General features: G+C 33.7%; 1 protein-coding gene and 1 long non-coding RNA gene across 5 annotated transcripts in view; one reads left to right on the top strand and one right to left on the bottom strand.

Moving 5' to 3' along the window:
* Positions 1-34: 34 nt before the first annotated feature.
* Positions 35-16,827, top strand: LOC147842084 (uncharacterized). Its single transcript, XR_015501138.1, has 3 exons — positions 35-438; positions 2,832-2,895; positions 12,748-16,827. It is a non-coding gene; the product is annotated as an uncharacterized LOC147842084 (long non-coding RNA).
* mtus2a (microtubule associated tumor suppressor candidate 2a) overlaps positions 5,239-18,041 on the bottom strand; it is a 128,117-nt gene continuing 115,314 nt past the window's right edge. For 2 of the 4 annotated variants that reach the window (XM_087270575.1, XM_087270576.1), the window contains 8 exons: positions 13,061-13,127; positions 12,761-12,975; positions 10,719-10,824; positions 10,570-10,643; positions 10,394-10,492; positions 9,851-9,970; positions 9,284-9,384; positions 5,239-6,282 (listed from right to left, as the gene is read on the bottom strand). In XM_087270575.1, coding sequence (XP_087126701.1) covers positions 5,937-6,282; positions 9,284-9,384; positions 9,851-9,970; positions 10,394-10,492; positions 10,570-10,643; positions 10,719-10,824; positions 12,761-12,975; positions 13,061-13,127 — 1,128 coding nt within the window. In that variant the 3' untranslated portion in view covers positions 5,239-5,936. The remainder of the gene's footprint in view (positions 6,283-9,283; positions 9,385-9,850; positions 9,971-10,393; positions 10,493-10,569; positions 10,644-10,718; positions 10,825-12,760; positions 12,976-13,060; positions 13,128-18,041) is intronic. The other 2 variants (XM_087270577.1, XM_087270578.1) reach the window with 1 other exon arrangement.

The raw sequence follows: 18,041 nt of genomic DNA, 5'->3' as shown, positions 1-18,041 counted from the left end.
TACGTATGTTTGTCAAGACTACAAATCCTCAAAGGGCAACACACACACACACACACACACACACACACCCTCTGAACACTAATCTGTGTTTGTGTAGCAGAAACGAGGAAGGAGTGCAAACAGTTGAGAAGAAGAGAGTTAACATACGGACAGGTAATGTATAAAATGCATTTTGGACGTTTCAGCAGGCCAGTAAACGTCATTATGAGGTCATCAATATTTATGAATGACCTCCGATTTGATACTATAATGACATACTGCTCCGTTTGTTGTCAAGGATGCCAATAAAGAGTTATAAATCAGCGGCGGCGTTTTAACATAACTGATCTGGCCAATCAGATCAAAGAAGGCGGGGCTTTAAACCTGACAGAAACAAAACTTAATTAATTTCCAAAGGCGGGAAAAAGATGCTTTAATTATAACGGTCGACAGTGTGAGGTAAGATTCAATGTTTGAATATAAGTTGTTTGTTTGATATTAAACAAATGTTTTCATGATAGAAAAATGTGAAAAGACACAGAAATGTTCTGTGAGTGTATTGGACGTTTTTGTCAAATTCTGCTACTTTCAATCAAAGATACGGAATGAAATTTAAATTTTACTTAAGTATTTAATGCCATAAATAATTAGCTGACTGCTAAAGGTTTTACTCTTACACTCTCACTCTCACTCTCAGGCCTATTTGTATTTTCAAACAATTTTTTTAAAAATCTATTTAAATCTATTTTCTTCATGGTTCTTTCTTGACTACATTTAAATCTACTCCTTCCATAAATGCCTAAACAGAGCAACAGTCAAAATAAAATGTCTTACTCAAATGTTAAAATCAGTTACCCAACCGCCGTCATTTCAAGTCAAATTTCACATGACACTCGGGTAGAGCGGGGACAAAAGTAGCATTTTTCATAAAAACCTGAAAGTAAATGTCAAAAGATAATGTTTTTATCAGAAATATATTTTTTGTTGTGGTAACTGACTCAAAACAGTGGTCTATCAATATAAGTTGTTATTTTGTGTCAACAAAAGTTGCGCATTGTTACTTTTGACCTCATAGGCAGGAAAATTTTAAAATTCACTTCTATCAAATGTTTCAAAACCAATCTGCCACTACAAAATGTAAAAATTTTCTACAAAAAAAAAAAAAAAAAAAAAAAAAATATATATATATATATATATATATATATATATATATATATATATATATATATATATATATATATATATATATATATATACATACACACACACACACACACATATATATATATATATATATCTTATATTATATATATATTTTTAAATAAGGTATGGCTATTAGCTGTGGGACATAAATAAGTGTTACTTTTGTCCCCACAAGAACTCTTGCCATTTAAACCTGATTTAGTTTTAAACTGAAAAACTCAGAGATTTCAAACTCAAGGATGTGTTATAGCACTAAATAACCTGACTGATAATTAGTGTAACACATGAAAAGAGAAACACAACTTGTAGCAAGCAAAAAAAGAACCGTAACAATAGTTTACAATTTGCACTTAAAAACAGAAATTTGGAACTAACCGCAGGACACTGTCAATCACGATATTTGGCAGCTCCATCCAAGGTTGCATGCAGAATGTGCTGTTATAGCCTGGAAATCAAATGTTGTCAGGGCTTAGAGAAAAATTGCTATGTTACTTTCTTTCAACGTTACTTTTGTTCCCACTCTCCCCCACTTATAAGCTAGTAATTCAAAAAAATAAGAGAAATTAGTTCTGATCTGACTCTGATCAACGTTGTACATTCTGATACATTCACAACCAAAGCATTTTATTTCTTTTGAAAGAATTTAATATTCATTCCCCGTCCTCCCATAGTGAATACAAATGAGTTATATATAAATTATTTCCATTCCTTAGTATATTCTCTATGCTACAGTTACAGCATGAACCATCACAATTTGAAAACATACAAGGGGAAGGATGATCTGCCAAGACAAACATGCATTGATTACTGTGCACTACAACACAATAAATAGTAGCTTACATGTGACTGTAAATTCAGTCAAAAAAGACATAATTGAAAGTCAAATGTTTGTAAATAGACAGATGGACACATTTCATTCAGTACAATAAGTGACTCCACCAGTCCCGGTTTACATTGACTGTGTCAGTATTTTCAGGGTAAGTTGACATTCAGTAGATTGGATGTCCACAGGACAAGAGTCAGTGCATCTCAGAACCTGATACTGTTGGTTTATATCATTCATCAACATTTATGCCATATTGAAGCTCTTCTTGAGGGTTGAAGGGAAACAAAGGAGCTCTTTCAGGATTTTAAAGTATACAATTAAACATTACTCCTTGCAATGAATCCGAGTTAGTAACAATTAAAAACCATAACAGGTGCAGTAGGATTGTGTACTTGAGGTTGCTGAGGTTTTGTTGAGTCATAAATTTAGAACATTTATATACAAAGAGTATAGAATGCAATAAATAAATACATTATAACAAAAAAATGTATTTAAATTAAACAAAAAGAACATTTTAGTTTTAGTTAAAAATTATAATAAATAAATAGTCAAGGAAAAATTTATTTATTTTCCGGTATTAATCAAGATTTTAATTAGAAGCATATTAACTGTTTGTAAGGCTGCTGTATTGTGAAAATTCTTTTCATTTTTGCTACTTTGTACATTAAATGAAGGCACGTCCCTGAAACATTTGTGTTCTTGCTTTAGTAAATCAAGATGGCTAAATAAATGACTTTGAATTGTCTGTTTTAAACAAGTTACTGGCTGATCTGCTGTTTATTAAAAATATGGTGGTATATCACGTATATATTGTGCTTTATAGGAAACATCAAAAAGACTCCTCTTAGCATCTGCACCAGAGTAGCAAAAATGGAAAGTCAACAATGGTAAGTCATTATCACAGTGACAGAACCAACTTAAAAAAAAAGACTGCAAAGCTACATAATTAGAAAATACTTTAGAATGAGAATGAAAAAAAATCACAGTAATTAAAAAGCATTCAAAACAATAATGTCTTAAACGAAAAAAAAATCATTGTGTGTGTATTTTTATAGATTGCTGGTCTTGAATAGCATTTTATTGTACTTCTGTGTACGATACCCTGTACAAGCACCGTCTGATAATACTGTAGAAAAATTATTATCAGTGAAGAAATTACAAAAATTCGCCTTTGTATCAAAAGTGTAGAAGGCTGACCATTGAAAGATGTATCAATTGTACAAACACACAACAAAAAAAACTTATTCATTTTCTTCAAAATTTAAAAAAACAACCTCTTTGTGTTGAAATATCAAAACCCACTTTGCATGAGGAATGTTTTAATATTTCCAAAAACAAAAACAAAAAGTATTTTTTTGCTAAAAAACTAAAAACTGCTTTTGAGACAGAGCAAAATAATTTCCCTGAACTTTTTCAAAGGACATTTAAAGACAGATACATTCTTTTCTAGTTTACTCATACAGAGAAAACTCTCTCTAACCCTATGCTACACTCTACAGAGGTAATACAAGAGTTAACCAGCATTACAGTAAATATAGCTTAAATTCAAACATACCGCCATATTGTACCTCCATAAAACCTGCAACACACCTGGCAGGAAAGTCCAGTCCTAATATAATATGGGTAAAATACTATCCTCGATCTTTAAAAAAAAAACATCAGAGGTGGAAGCTTTCATTCCTAGGAGTCTGAATATCTACGCTAACATGACAACTATCCTAGGATTCACATGAATAATGGAAGACTTACATTACATGCACATCAAGTAGCAAATTTCCCATTAAATTACAAATAACTACTAAAAATTACACCTACAATTTACAACAACATTTCCTGTAGTCGGTACTTTTACATTTGCTTGATCTCCCGGTTTTATGTCATGCATGAAGTGAAAGCACTTACTATTGTCAGATAAGTTAGTTAGGAAGAACAGACTTGATGCTGAAGAGTTTTATGTTAAAATAACTGAGCAACCATTACAATCTGGCACAATGAAATCTATGCCAAGGTAAGTCTGAAAATCATATACGCAAGGAAACTTGCTTTTAAAAGCTGGTTTAATCTTGGGTGGATTGGTCTTTTGGTGGTTCAACAAAATGAAATGACTCATGCATCAGTAGGCATTGCAGCCGGTTATGACAGTGACGAGGTGATGCAAAAAATCATTTTCTAAATTATCAGTTTTGTTTACATTTCAATTATCAAAACATTTTTAAAATGATAATTATAAAACCCATTTTTATTCTGGATATATATCAAATGTCAAAAGTGACAGATTACTGAGCAGTACTGATGGGAAGTTCGGATCATGTTTGTTGACTCAGGCCTTTGAGTCTCGCTCAGTGAGGTGACCAAATCTTTTTTAGTCATGTTGTTTATTTCGTTCAATTTGCTTGAAATATTATTCAAATATTACAAGTTGCTTTCAAACTCATCTACAACTACACTAAATGTAGATCACACTATAAACAAGTCATTACTAAAATGCTATAAGAAAGAGAAAATAATCATTCATTGTTTACCTGCTGTTTTGTCTGATTATGTCAGCTCACCTCTTCTGACAAGTTTTTAAGTTTCAGTGGTTTGTTCACGTCACACTGACAGTCCCATATAAGCTTAACCAATGTACACAGTCTGAGCCAATGAAGCCGTGATTAGTTCACCTTTCGAGTCTTCTGGTTTTTGAGTCATTCGTTCATCAAGTGACAGCATGTAAAGAGGGATGACTCAAACCCGAGTACTCAAGAAATGAAAAGATCAAATCTTATTCTGACTAAATGCATATGATTGGCTTCTGTCTTTCACCTGATGAAAGAAAGACTTAAACTGAGCATTTGAGAGATGAATGGATCAAATCTTTTTCTGGCTCTGACTGCACCCGATTGGCTTCTGGCTTTAATGTGATGAATGAACTACTCAAACCCCACAGAAGACTCAGAAAAGGAACTAATCTGCTTCACCTGCACAAATGTGCCTGTGCACAAATGAATGAATCACTCCCTGAAAGGACTTGTTGTTCTCGAGTCATACAACAGATTCGTTCAAAATGAACGAATCATTCAAGAACGACCCATCACTATTGAGCAGTAATAGCTTATTTATAGTGAGAAAAGGGCTCTAGATAGATAGATAGATAGATAGATAGATAGATAGATAGATAGATAGATAGATAGATAGATAGATAGATAGATAGATAGATAGATAGATAGATAGATAGATAGATAGATAGATAGATAGATAGATAGATAATTTTCCTTCAGCTTAGCCACTTATTTATCAGGGGGTCGCCATAGCGGAATGAAAATAGATAGAATTTGAAACATAAATTGTTGGGATTAATAAATCTTTAAGTCAGTTTCTTTTAAAAGAATGTTTAGGTTTTTCAAGGATACTAAATAATTACCAAAATGACATTTTGCAGTTTTGACAAATTTAAAAATTGAAACATTGGGAGAATTGTAAAACCTGAAAACATATTTCATAAAAAAATAAACCAGACCACAAAAAATGCTGGTGCATTTATCTGTAGGAAGGAAAGGCAGAAACCTAAAGTGCTGTTTGTTGTATAAAGTTCCTGTATGCCATTCAGGAGGACCTACAGACCTTTAAAGAATGTTAAAGTCAAGTTTAAGCTGAGCTACTTCCGTTTACACAAAATTGTTTCTGCCTCCATGCTGGCCCAGTGTGGGCAGCACATCAATAATAGCATTAGCATCATTATCTTTTTTAATCTAATGCTACAAGTCTAAATCTATGAGATAAAAAGATATCTCAAAGTTGAATAACGGAAATGACAGGCTTTATGGCAGTAGGGGTTGTCAAAATCTTAATAAATATTAAAAAATGACAATCAGGGGCTGCAGATTAAAGTGAAGCACTGCTGTGGGCAGAAACTAGATGGAATACAGCTAGTATTGCATTATCCAGCTCATCTAGGTAAAGTATTGGCATTTGGGATGCGTGCGGGGGACGAGCGTGCTGGTGAGCCTCTGAAAGTGGGTGTCCCTGGTGCCGGAGATGCCACCTTGTGAGTAGGTGTACCAGGGCCAGGAGAGGACGAGTGTGTGGGGGTCCCAGGGCCTGGAGAGTAAGAGTATGGGGGAATATCAGGGCCGGTAAAGAAGGCTCTGTGGATGGGGGATGAGGCTGGTGATAGGTGGGGACTTGTCTGGAGGAGCCACAGCAGCTCATCATTGTTGCGACTCAGCCTCTTCTTCTCGTTGGTTTCCTTCTCTACATTCTCCTGGAGGTTTGCATTCTCTTCAGACAGTTGTCTGGAAATACAGGATGAAACAGTTTAGTCGAATGTCTGGTTAGGCATGATTCAGTTTAAATTCAAGTGTAAATTATATAACATTCATTTATTAATTTTTCTTCTACTTAGTACCTTATTTATCAGGGGTCACCACAGCGATGAAGCACCTATGTAACATTTTTAATGTCAAAAACATTGTACTGTTGTTTGACGACTGTAAGTGTGCCAATTATACAGTAGGTTTATCGCCTCTAAAGGTGTAAGCATTGAGCCTCCTGGGCAACATTGGCCTGCTCAAATCTGTCATCACTATCCATATCATATACAACAGTTTTATACAAGTGCATCTGACAATCTGTAAAGGACTTATTTAGCTTATTGATGGTAATAGAGTGCTTAATCAAGTTTGTCCTATATATGATGTTTCAATAAACAAAGTAAGGCTCTGAATTAACATGTAAGAAACCTTAACATGTAGTTTGAATCAGTTTGCATATGATGTTGAATGTTTTTTTTTTCTTTTGGTGTTTTCCTAAGCGCATAATTTAAATTTCACAGGTATATCCACTATCTGTAAATGTTAAAAAAGTCATGAAAAGTTTACAACTTACTGTTAAATGGATGAGCCTTCTGTATGTGGGTTTTCACTAAACTTAAGTGAATGAGCACACCCACATGCTTATATGAGTGCAACAATTATGATTAAAATAGTGTCTTCGCTCCCACTTTATATTAAGTGGCCCTACCTAATATGTACTTACACTGAAATTAATAATTTGTTTAGGCATGGGACAATAACCGTTTTCAAGGTTTACCGCAGTTTGGAAAAGTCAAGGTTTTAAAACTGCCCAAATTTTCTGCAATACCGTTTCCAAGGTATGTGTAAATAAAAAATAAAAAAAATTATTTACATTTTTAAAAAAACGTTTTTTAGGACAACAGTATCTCCAGCAGAAAAGATATCCAAAGATGCCATATTAAAATGTAAAGAAATCTGTGAGAAATGAGAACTGACAGAAAAGCATGGGTAGCAAAGAGAAGTGAACGATCGACATAGGGCCGCGGGGTGGAATCGAACTGGGGATGCCTTGAGTTGCATGTCGACACACTAACCACTACACCACTGGTGCCAAGGTGTAATCTAATTACACACTTGAACCATCCCTTTCACCTTAACCCATCTCTAAACCTACCCATTCCAACAAACCTGTTCTGTATCCTACCTCAGTAGCACCAGAAGTGCTCTGCAATAGATTATGAACACAGTACGTTTATTATTTATTTTTTGATGTAAGTACATAGTAGTTAAGGGCTGTTTCTTGTAAATGTTTTGGATATAATATAATATATATATATATATATATATATATATATATATATATATATATATATATATATATATATATATATATATATATAAAACACTAATAGTGCAGAAACTATATACTTTAAAGGTCCCCTGAAGTAGTCTGAAATTGCAGCTCTGCCAGATTTGTTGAGGTTGATAAAGCTGGATCTGACAGCTTATGGCAGCCACGGTCTAGCAGTATTGCTGAGCCTCATCGTTTCTCCTCCTAATCTCCTCCATATTGCTTTAAAATTGCTTTCTGCAGAGAATTCAAATGAGTCTTATAAGTTTAGTGGTCTGCGCCAACTTAAGTGCATGATCCTTTTTGTCCTACCGTATCTCTGGCCAAAACAAACTATTTACGGTGACACATACGCACAACCAGGCTTCAATCACCCTAATAGAAAGCATATTTACTTGTCTGAACTATTTATCCCTTGCAGTGTACTACATTCCATTCACCACATAGAAAATAGTAATTGTGAACAAGTAATCTGTCTTAGGCCACTAATAAGTTTTAGTTTTAAAACGACGTTTTAGAATGAAGATGATCATTCTAAATGATCATTCTGATGATCATTCTATGAGTCCACACTGGCATTTCATCTAGTGTTTATGAACAGCTCTCCGTCCACTCTACATCGCTGAAAATGCACATCACTTGACCATACACACACTCTGCGCTGAAAGCTACTTAAGGGTATTCTCGCGTCTGAGCACCAGGCAGTTCTCTGACCACACCTGCCCAGCTGAGAGCAGCGGAACGTCAGCCAGTCCATCCAAAATCTGCCGCTGGATCTCATCTCTCTGTAGTTGGTAAACGCGATGTGTAATTCATTTTGTGTAGTAGACCTTTATTTAACGAATCTGTCTTCTGAATCCATTAGTCTACTTGTAACTTGTTTGGGCTGAGCGCAAAGATAAGTTAATATACCTATTAATTTATGTAACCACGTACACTGATATTGTGTGCAAATAGCCTGACACTAAACACATATTGCCAAAACCACACAGTGAGATTAATGTTTCATATTTTCCACTATGTTTTGTTATAAATTTGCCTACAGTGAAGATGACGGTCATATAAATTTGAACATGATGCCTTTAACTTTTTCCTCTCTCTTATGTTTAAGTTGTTAATATAAAATTAAAAGAGACAGTGTCATGTCATAAGTCATGTTTTCATTTTATTGTTAAGATAACAATATAAGAACGTCGTAAAGTAGGCTACACTGCCGTTACATCTGAAGATTTACCCAACGCGCCCTTACATCCTCGGGAGTTTGTTATAAACTTTCGAGGTCTGATCTTACAAGAAAAGGATGCAAGTCTGAACTTTGTGTGCTTTATATTAAGAAGAAGCCCTGATCAGATGGAAACCACACCTCGTCTCCGTTTTCCCCCATCCACACTGACATGGAGTTAAAGTCTAAGTTTTAAATGCATATACCTTATACATTCAAATTTTGTTTTTTTTGTACATTTTAAACATAATAACTTATAGATAACCTTAAGACAATCATAATAATAATAATAATAAAGGTTTTGATTTTGTATATACTCTGTGTCTGTACTTTGCTTGAGGGACAAGTGAATGTATTATTGCAACAGTATATATTTAGCAAACATCCTAATGCCCCTCACATTAATATATTAGTATTCAATTCCTCACCTTGACGCAACTAGGTGTCGGTCTATGCGGGCCATCAGGTCTTCATTCTGCTGCTGAAGTACCTGGACCCGCTCCTCCAGGAACAGGTTCTTTTGAGCCTGCTCGAAGGATCAAGTGAACACAGAACTCAACATTAAATTCTTACACAAACCACCCCTGCCAGAACAACAAGGAACTCAAATGTACTTTACACAAGAACAAAACAATGAGCATTCATAAAAGCTAATGGAAATGAGAGTAAAACGCTTTAAAATGGACAGCAGCCCTATTTCCAAAACATAAAAAATATAACGTCCAAAGCTAAAAGAAAAATAAGTTTAAGTGGAAATTGGTTAAATATTTGAATGATAAATAATGCTTTGTAGGACAATAAAGTGGAGCTCGATAACTCTTATACAATATTATTGAAATTATACAATACACAGTACTCCTATAGGAGCCCAAGAGGTTTGTCAGGCCATTCTTGACAACCTTTTTTAAACTTTAAACTCCAAACTGGACCACAATAGATTGGACAGTTTTTCTGCACACTGTGTTTATTTAAACACCTTTTCATTTGGAGCTTACCACTTTCTCCAGATGACAGATCTTTTTCTCCTGGTCATGAATCTGCTGGTTCTTCATCTCCAGAACTTCTTTCAGACTCTTCAGATCCTCCTCAATATGCTGATATGGGGCCAGCGCATCCTACAAACACATTTAAATGGCTTGCTTTCAGTTTGGCCACAGCTACTGTAAGTATCCAATCTAGAAATGTCTTTAAGCCAAATGTCATTATTTTTGGCAGTCTTGTGCAATCTTTAATTAAAATGCCCTGTAATCTTCAATCAAAAAACTTCCATTCTCATTTCAAGGACATCTCTGCCTTTCTTTAATGACATGTAAGTGCGAGGCAATGTGTCACTCAAATGAAATTCACCTATAGCAAAACAGCTATATAATTCAAAATCAGCTGATTTGTCCATCATTTTTATTTTGATTTGTCCTGATGAACATTTTTTCTCATTAAAGAATCTGTTTGATTTAGATGTGCATCACACATTAGGGACAAAAATTACAGAAATATATAGATAGAATATAGTTTTTCATGACGACTTCAAAGAAACATACCACAATTTGTTCATCAGTGCTCTTCCTCAGTGCCTCTTCAAAACGCTTAGCTTTGTCTTTCAGAGTCCGGTTCTGGAAAGTCAGAGTATCCACCTGATCCTGAAGAAAACATTATTGTTACTAATGACCTCAAATGAAGAGCAAAAACCTTCATAACAAACCTTGAATCAAATCACCTGAAGTGAGAGGCGCAGTTTCTCGAAGTCCTCTTCTAGACTGGCCTTCTGCTGCTCATGGGCTTTCCTTAAGTCTAAGATAAAGGAAATGAGATTGAGCTCTTCTCCCCATTTCTGTCTGTTGGTGATGTTATGAATCAGACACTCACCTCTCATCGTCCTGGCATGTTCCTCCTGGAGTGTTGCCATAGTGATGTTGTGCATGGTTTTCAGGTCTTCAAGGGCAGCCTCATGGTTGGCAGTCAACTCTTCAATCTACACACAAAACCACATTAACCCTTTAGCTGGCCCACCAAGAAAAACATTTTTGGATTGCATTTCCTAACTCCTAATGTCGCTAGTTAACACACTCAATGCATTTTTTTCCCAACACATCTCATCGTTTTAAAAATATCAACTTCTAACAAATGGTTGGCATGTCGGTTTATGGTAAAAGTAACGGTGTAAAAGTAAGTGTAAGAGCAATTTATTTAAATACATTATCAAATTAAAATATTTTGAATACTAAATCATATTTATTTTTTTTAAAGTATGCTATAAAATATTTCAAATTCTCATTTAACATGTTTTCTTTTTTTTTTTTTTAATAATAAAACCAAAATCAAGTGTAGCAGTGCAACAGGATTATGTTTGTTTGAATTTTTTGTAAACCAGTAATGCTGTGTGTGTAAACCATTATTTAAAACAATCATTATATTAATAACTTTAACAGTCATTATTTAAAACAGTTAAAATATGGTAAAATATGGTGTTGATAAGCATGCGTGAGAAAATGGATGTGTGGCGTGAGAATACTGTCAATTGTGTACTGAACTGGCTGAAAGAGTTGGCAGCCCTGGCCTACACATTCATACTGTCATAATTATATTTGGGTGTGCAATATCATTATTTTTGAAAGTGTTTATTTTATGCTGAGTGTGTTTTTGTGCTGGTAGCTTGGCTGGTTCGAGTCTGTCATGGATAAATTAATATGACACTAAAACCCTCAGTAAGGGTCAGCAAGGGCTTATTTAAATAAGTGATTCATTGAATCATTCCCTCAATTGACTTGTTCAAAATGGAGATACATTTATAAATGAAGCAAGAGACATGCTGTATCACCACTGAAATCACCACTATACACATTAAATATTCCCAACATTAGTCCATTAATATAGTTCACTTGGACTATGAGTGATTGAAAACGAGTGAGTGAATTCGAACACTGTTGCTGTTATGCCATTATGTTTGTGCTTTGCTGGTTGATAAATTCCTCAGATGGATTAAATTGTAAACCTCTTGGACAGATGCTGTGATAGTTATTTAACTCTTGGCCAGCTTTCTAAAAGTAATGAAACAAAGTATTTTGATTTCTATCCTGTATATAAACACTACTTTAATTAAATAATATTTTTATTTGAAGTGTACATGATAGGATTCAACTGTGGCATTTTGATTATTTTCTAGCTGTTGAGTGTACACAGGCTGTACACTTGTTATTGTGGTGCATTGTGGGATTGAATGAGTGCACTTTAAAACATACTCTGTGGTTTTAGACACTTCTAGAAATTGCTGTTCCCCCAAATAGTAAACTATTTAAGGCAATAGGGGGTGATTTCTGACACAGCCACAGTTTTTATTAATGAATCTGTCTCAAATGATTAGTAAAAAAATATTAATTTAAAAGCAAAACAAAACAAAAGACCTGCTCTGGTTTTGGTTTGATTGGCAAAACAACAAAAGAACAACATTATGACTAAAATATAGATTACACAATATTAACTTGTTAAACATGCTAATATTCTGCAAAACAGCACTATAATATTGCTTGTGTGATTTTATTTAACTACATCATATCTTATAAACATAAAAACTCTGACAGGCATATTATTTGCTTTTATAACTTGAATTATAAAGACATTACAACAAATAACTTCATCACAAAGTCAGTATTTTCCTCTCAAGATGCGTTTACCCATTACCCATACAATGTGTTTGTTTGCGAGGGATGTAGTGTAGATGATAATGGCAACTTGCACATCATTTAAACAATATGCCATTTCCAACACTCGTTTCCAATGTGATACTTCCAAATGCGCATTTAAACAGGGTGATGGAAACAAAGCTATTGACATGTAGCTGCAAATGTACTGATATTCATCAGAATTCAGTGTAAGCTGCGTTTTCTCTGCTCCTCAGGCAGATGTCAGACCTGCTCCTGGTGCTGTGTGTGGAGCTCCTCCACTTCTGACTGATGCTCTGCTCTCAGATGATCTCTGTCTGAAGCGTGTCGTAACCTCAGCTTCTCCTCTAAGGTGGCCAGTTCAGACTCCTGCTGCACCTGTAACTCTCTGAGCTCCTTCTCGAAGCACTCCTCCAGCTCTCGCTTCTCCTTCTGAAGACGCTCCCAGCGGGCTGCGTTAAAGGCTGAGGAACAGAGTTCGAATTAAAATAAGACAAAACTAGATTGTAGATAACCTGGTGATACAACCATAAACCTCACTGAACTCACCCACTTCATGCTGAATCCGACTAAGTTCCTCTGACAGCTCTCTTTCCTTCTGCTCAGCACTTTCACTCTGAAACATTCACACACACATGCTTTTGTTTAAATATTTTATGGTAAATGCAAAACAGGCTTATTGTGAACACGTACCCCTGTATACAGTTCTGGAGAGCAAATTATAGCCAGAGCTATGAATGGCTGCATTTTGTCTTTAAAATGAACGCTATGGTGTGATATGACGCCGCCGACAGCTTCTGTTTCTATTCGCAGTACTGGCTGACAGCTTACCTCCGTGTGGACAGCTTTTCAGATGTTAGGCTACCAGTTTGCTCAGTGGCTTGGTGTGTACATTTATTTACAGTAATTTTTTAAGTTTAAGAATTAAATACACAATTTATCTTCTAACCGTACCCCAAAACCAAACCAGATATATTATCCTAATCACTTTACTGTTTATAAATATGTATCATTATTAGATATATTTTCTGTCTTTTATATTAATATTCATGCTTTATTTAGTCACTATTAATTTCATTTCTCATGGTTGGTTTTTAAACTGTAGGGGAATTTTAGGTTTTACCATTTTTAGGTAACTAAAAAAAACATAAAAAAAATAATATTTCATCAGTTAAAATAAAATAAACACAGTTTAAATCATAAATAAATAATGAACAACCATAAACAGTTTCCAGTGTATCCTCACAGATGTTCTTTTACATTAAAATGTTGCACACTGAATTACTTTAATAGCCTAAATAATGGCAAATTATAAAATAAAAACCTGTATGAAATGAAATCTAATATTGTGTCTGTAAATGTAAGACATCCAACAAGAAAAAAATCCATACAAATACATATTTACGTATAAATAGATGCAGTTCATGTTTGCTGTGTCAGCCTGATGATGAATAACGAATAATTAAATAACGATAAACAGGTACAAGTCTATATTAATTTTTAATATTACATTTTACATGTAAATGCTGCATACTGAAATACTTGAATAGCCTACATAACATCAAAATATGCTAAAATAAGTGAAAACCTAAGAGTGTTCTGTATGAAATAAAACTAATATTGTTTCTGTAAATGTAAGATATCCAACAAGAAATAAATCTATATATAAATATAAATAGATGCAGTGCTGCAGCTAATGTCTGCTACAGTATGCCAGGCTGGCGATGAAAAGCACTATGGAAACTAATAAAATGTGCTTTTCATCAAAAGACGTGGGAGGAGCAGGCAGGTTACTGACGCACAGCTTCAATCCGTAAAACCTTTCACAGCTAAACAACAGGAAAATAGTAGTGTATGTGGAGGAGAGCAGTGCAATTAATATTAATGCGATATATGTGGGCATTAGGCTGGAACGTATTGGATTTCAGATTTTGATGGATATTTTAGCCATGTGTGTTTCTGACCCCTCACCAACGTCTTTTAGTTTGTGTGGAATATGCAGAAGCAAATGTGTGTGTGAATATATACTGTCAATATTGAGATTTTGTGCATATTTAAATCTTTTATTAGTCCAAATTTATAAATTTGTGTCTGTAGATTTGAATACCGTTATTTTGACTCAATGGTTTTAAAGTTTACTTAATTAAGAAGTAAATGCAAACTGTTTAAAGTTATGCTCATTTGAAATTTATACACTAAGAAATTTTAAAGCAATCGGTTTCCTCACTTTTCAAAGCAAGGTCAAGTTAATACATTTTACAGTGTACAGATACAAATACAAAATTGATCAAATATGGACATGTGGTGACTTTTCATTGAATAATGTATCTTCTAACAATACCCCAAAACCAAACCAGATCTTATCCCAATCACTTTACTGTTTATAAATATTTATTATCATTAGACATATTTTATGTCTTTTAGATTAATATTTATGGTTTATTTAGTCACCACAAAAAAATAAATAAATAAATAAAATAAAAATAAAAACTCAAATATTTTGTGTCAGTTTAAATAAAATAAATGTTAAGTGAAAAAGGGAAGAACCAGAAATAGTTGTATCCAGTTCCAGTTAGTTCCAGTGTATCCTCACAGACCTATTTTTATAAAACCAAATGTTCATTTTCATTAAAATGCTTCATACTTAATTATTTTAAAAGCCTAAATAATGTCAAATTATAAAGTAGTTTTAGTGTCAAAGGTTGCATTTATAAATCTTTCATTAGTCACATTAGTGTCTGTAGATTTTAATAGCAGTACATACTTTGAAATATTTGTTTTTCCCAATATATATTCTGACTGTTTCAGTATTTCTGAATTATGGGAATGATAAAAAGAGATCCCGAAATCCCTTCTATACAAAAATACAGGAATTTTACATTTGACTTTTGTTTAATTAAATAGTTGTTCATTTGCATATTTAAACAACATTTTAGAAATCATGTAATACAAAAATTTTGCAATTCCCAAATAAATGCATCAATACAGAAGTATGGTGAATACTACAAGTTTTTTTCCGCTATTCACCTGCAGTGTCTTGCCTTAATGGTGTCAAAAATACTGAATGTAATTAACACAGTGTTGGAGTATAAAAGTATACTTAAAATTTCAATGTTGGGTCACATAAATCAAGATTATTTTGAGGAAAAAAAATTAGTTGCTTTTAATAAACTAACTGACAGCACTAAAATATATCTTTTAGAGCAGAGATGTCCAAAGTAAGGCCCATGGGCCAGGTAACCTTTGATTTGACCCGCCATCCCGTCTAATTGAAAAAGGGAGAATATTGGTGGTTGGGACGAATGCCTGTGACAGAAATCATCAATTAGATTTTTAAATTTAACATAATCCTTTTTTTCTTAGTTTTATTGCTAAACTAAAAAAAGGCAACCGAAATTAAATGATTCAATGAAATGTTGTAAATGAATTTATCTGACTTTTAAAATGTAAATACAGTCACATGACATACAGTACATCTGATATCTTTAAACATATCAATATAAAGGTGCAGCTTGACTAGTGTTTTCAGCATTGAACTCCATTGTGTTATAAATGGACTTATGTTTTTACAGTAATAAGTTCTTTATAAAATGTTAAAAATGATACTGCATTACATATTAAATGTGATTTAAAGCCACATTTTCTATTTTTTTTTTAATTTTTTATTTATTATCAAATAAATGAGGAAATTCCCCTTGGCAAATTTAGTGTAATATGGTTTGGTATATTTATATACAGCCCACAGCCCTCAATCAAGTTTGGTTTTTGGTCCTTTGTTGGAACAAAGTTTGGGCACCGCTGTTTTAGAAGGACAATTAATTTAAACGTTCAATAAGAGACAGCAGGGGGCACTGCTCTTCAATAAACACCCTTTTACATGATTTATTCATTACAGCATATGCTTTAATCCAGGACAGCAGCATATGTGATTCAGTGATCTGCTTGTTATGATTCTGTGTGTGAGCAGTGACTCAGCGCTCAGCTCTTGCACACTGTTACCTCATCCCTCCATTCATGATAGATCAAGCTTGTCATTACTTTTTTAAAATTTTTTTTATTGAGTGTTCAGTTTCCAGTGATTGTGTCAGTTCATGTAGGCAGTGTGTTGTAAATGTAGCAGCTCCTGGTGTTTGAGGCATTGGTGTGGTAAACTAACATTGTCTCATGGCAATTGAAGACCATTAAAAACATCACTGTGCCCTTGAGCAAAGCATTTGATGACTGGGTTTGTGCCAGGAGGGACGTCACTGTGTATGTTGTTGGATACAACGTGCTCTCTTTGCTAAAAATAAAATTAAACACCTGAAAATAGAGTTAAATAAAGCAATTGATTTGTTTCATAGTTTGATATCTGTATTATGATTCTGGATAAATGGAATATAGTAATTACATGTATATTACTACTATACTACTACTAGTAATAGTAGTAGTAATAGTTTTAATGACGATGATTCTAAAAAACAAAAATTTTAAGTAGGCCTAGTAAATAATTTATTGATGCTGTGGTGACCTTTGATAAATCAGGGACAAGGAATGAATGAATAAATTATTGGGATATGTAAGAGATAAAGTACATCCAGGCGGTTGTTTTCGCAGAACAAAGCCAGACAGGTGTATCAGCAGCGTGACTCGAAGTGGAGGGATTTTATAAGGGGCTTTAATTCTAAAAAAAAACAACAACTCCTGTATGTACCTTATTCTACTTATTACTGGACTACTTGCAAAAAAACATAAAAATTAGACAGAAGTATACACTAACCTATGTGTTATTTAGTCACAAGATGATGCCAAACAGTCAACAGTAGCGTTGTTACAGACTAGCACATGGATATCCGCTTGTTAAGTGTGACGTCACGCGAAGTGGCTTCCGGGTCCAATCACGATTGCAATATATATGTCCATGCCTAAGATCCGATGCCCAGAAAGTCATTCATTTTTTTATAAATTGTTAAAATTTTGGTATTTGTGATGCAGCAAGCCCAGAGATTGTTGTGTACACTATGACTTTATATAAAATTAACTTTAATGTGTGATATTAATTAAAAGTGATCATAAACAAATAATTTCTCAACTCAAATGAGTGGCGGCTTGGACCCGGAAAAAGTATTGCATACGTCACCAACATGTCATCACTTAACATGCGGATACAAACTTGAAACCTGTGTTATTAGTTTCAGTGGTTATCTGGGAATAACATACCTTGGAATTTTGTGAATGACCAATCAGAAACAACTATTACAGACAGCTGAGTGCAATAAATGCCAATGTAATATAACATAATATAGTGTGATAAAGTACAAATAGATTATTTTGGCTTTACTAGAAAAAAATAGAAAGTTTTTTTTGTTTGATGGTTTTTTGACTTTGTGATAGTGTTATGTATATGTGTCATAATAATATAATATAATATAATATAATATAATATAATATAATATAATATAATATAATATAATATAATATAATATAATATAATATAATATAATATAATATAATATAATTGCTGGGTAAAGATTGTTCGCAATGTTTATTT

The sequence above is a fragment of the Danio rerio genome, chromosome 10, assembly GCF_052040795.2.
Source record: "Danio rerio strain M-AB ecotype USA chromosome 10, GRCz13ab, whole genome shotgun sequence".
Lineage (NCBI taxonomy): Eukaryota > Metazoa > Chordata > Actinopteri > Cypriniformes > Danionidae > Danio > Danio rerio.
This window is presented reverse-complemented; position numbering and strand designations above follow the sequence as displayed.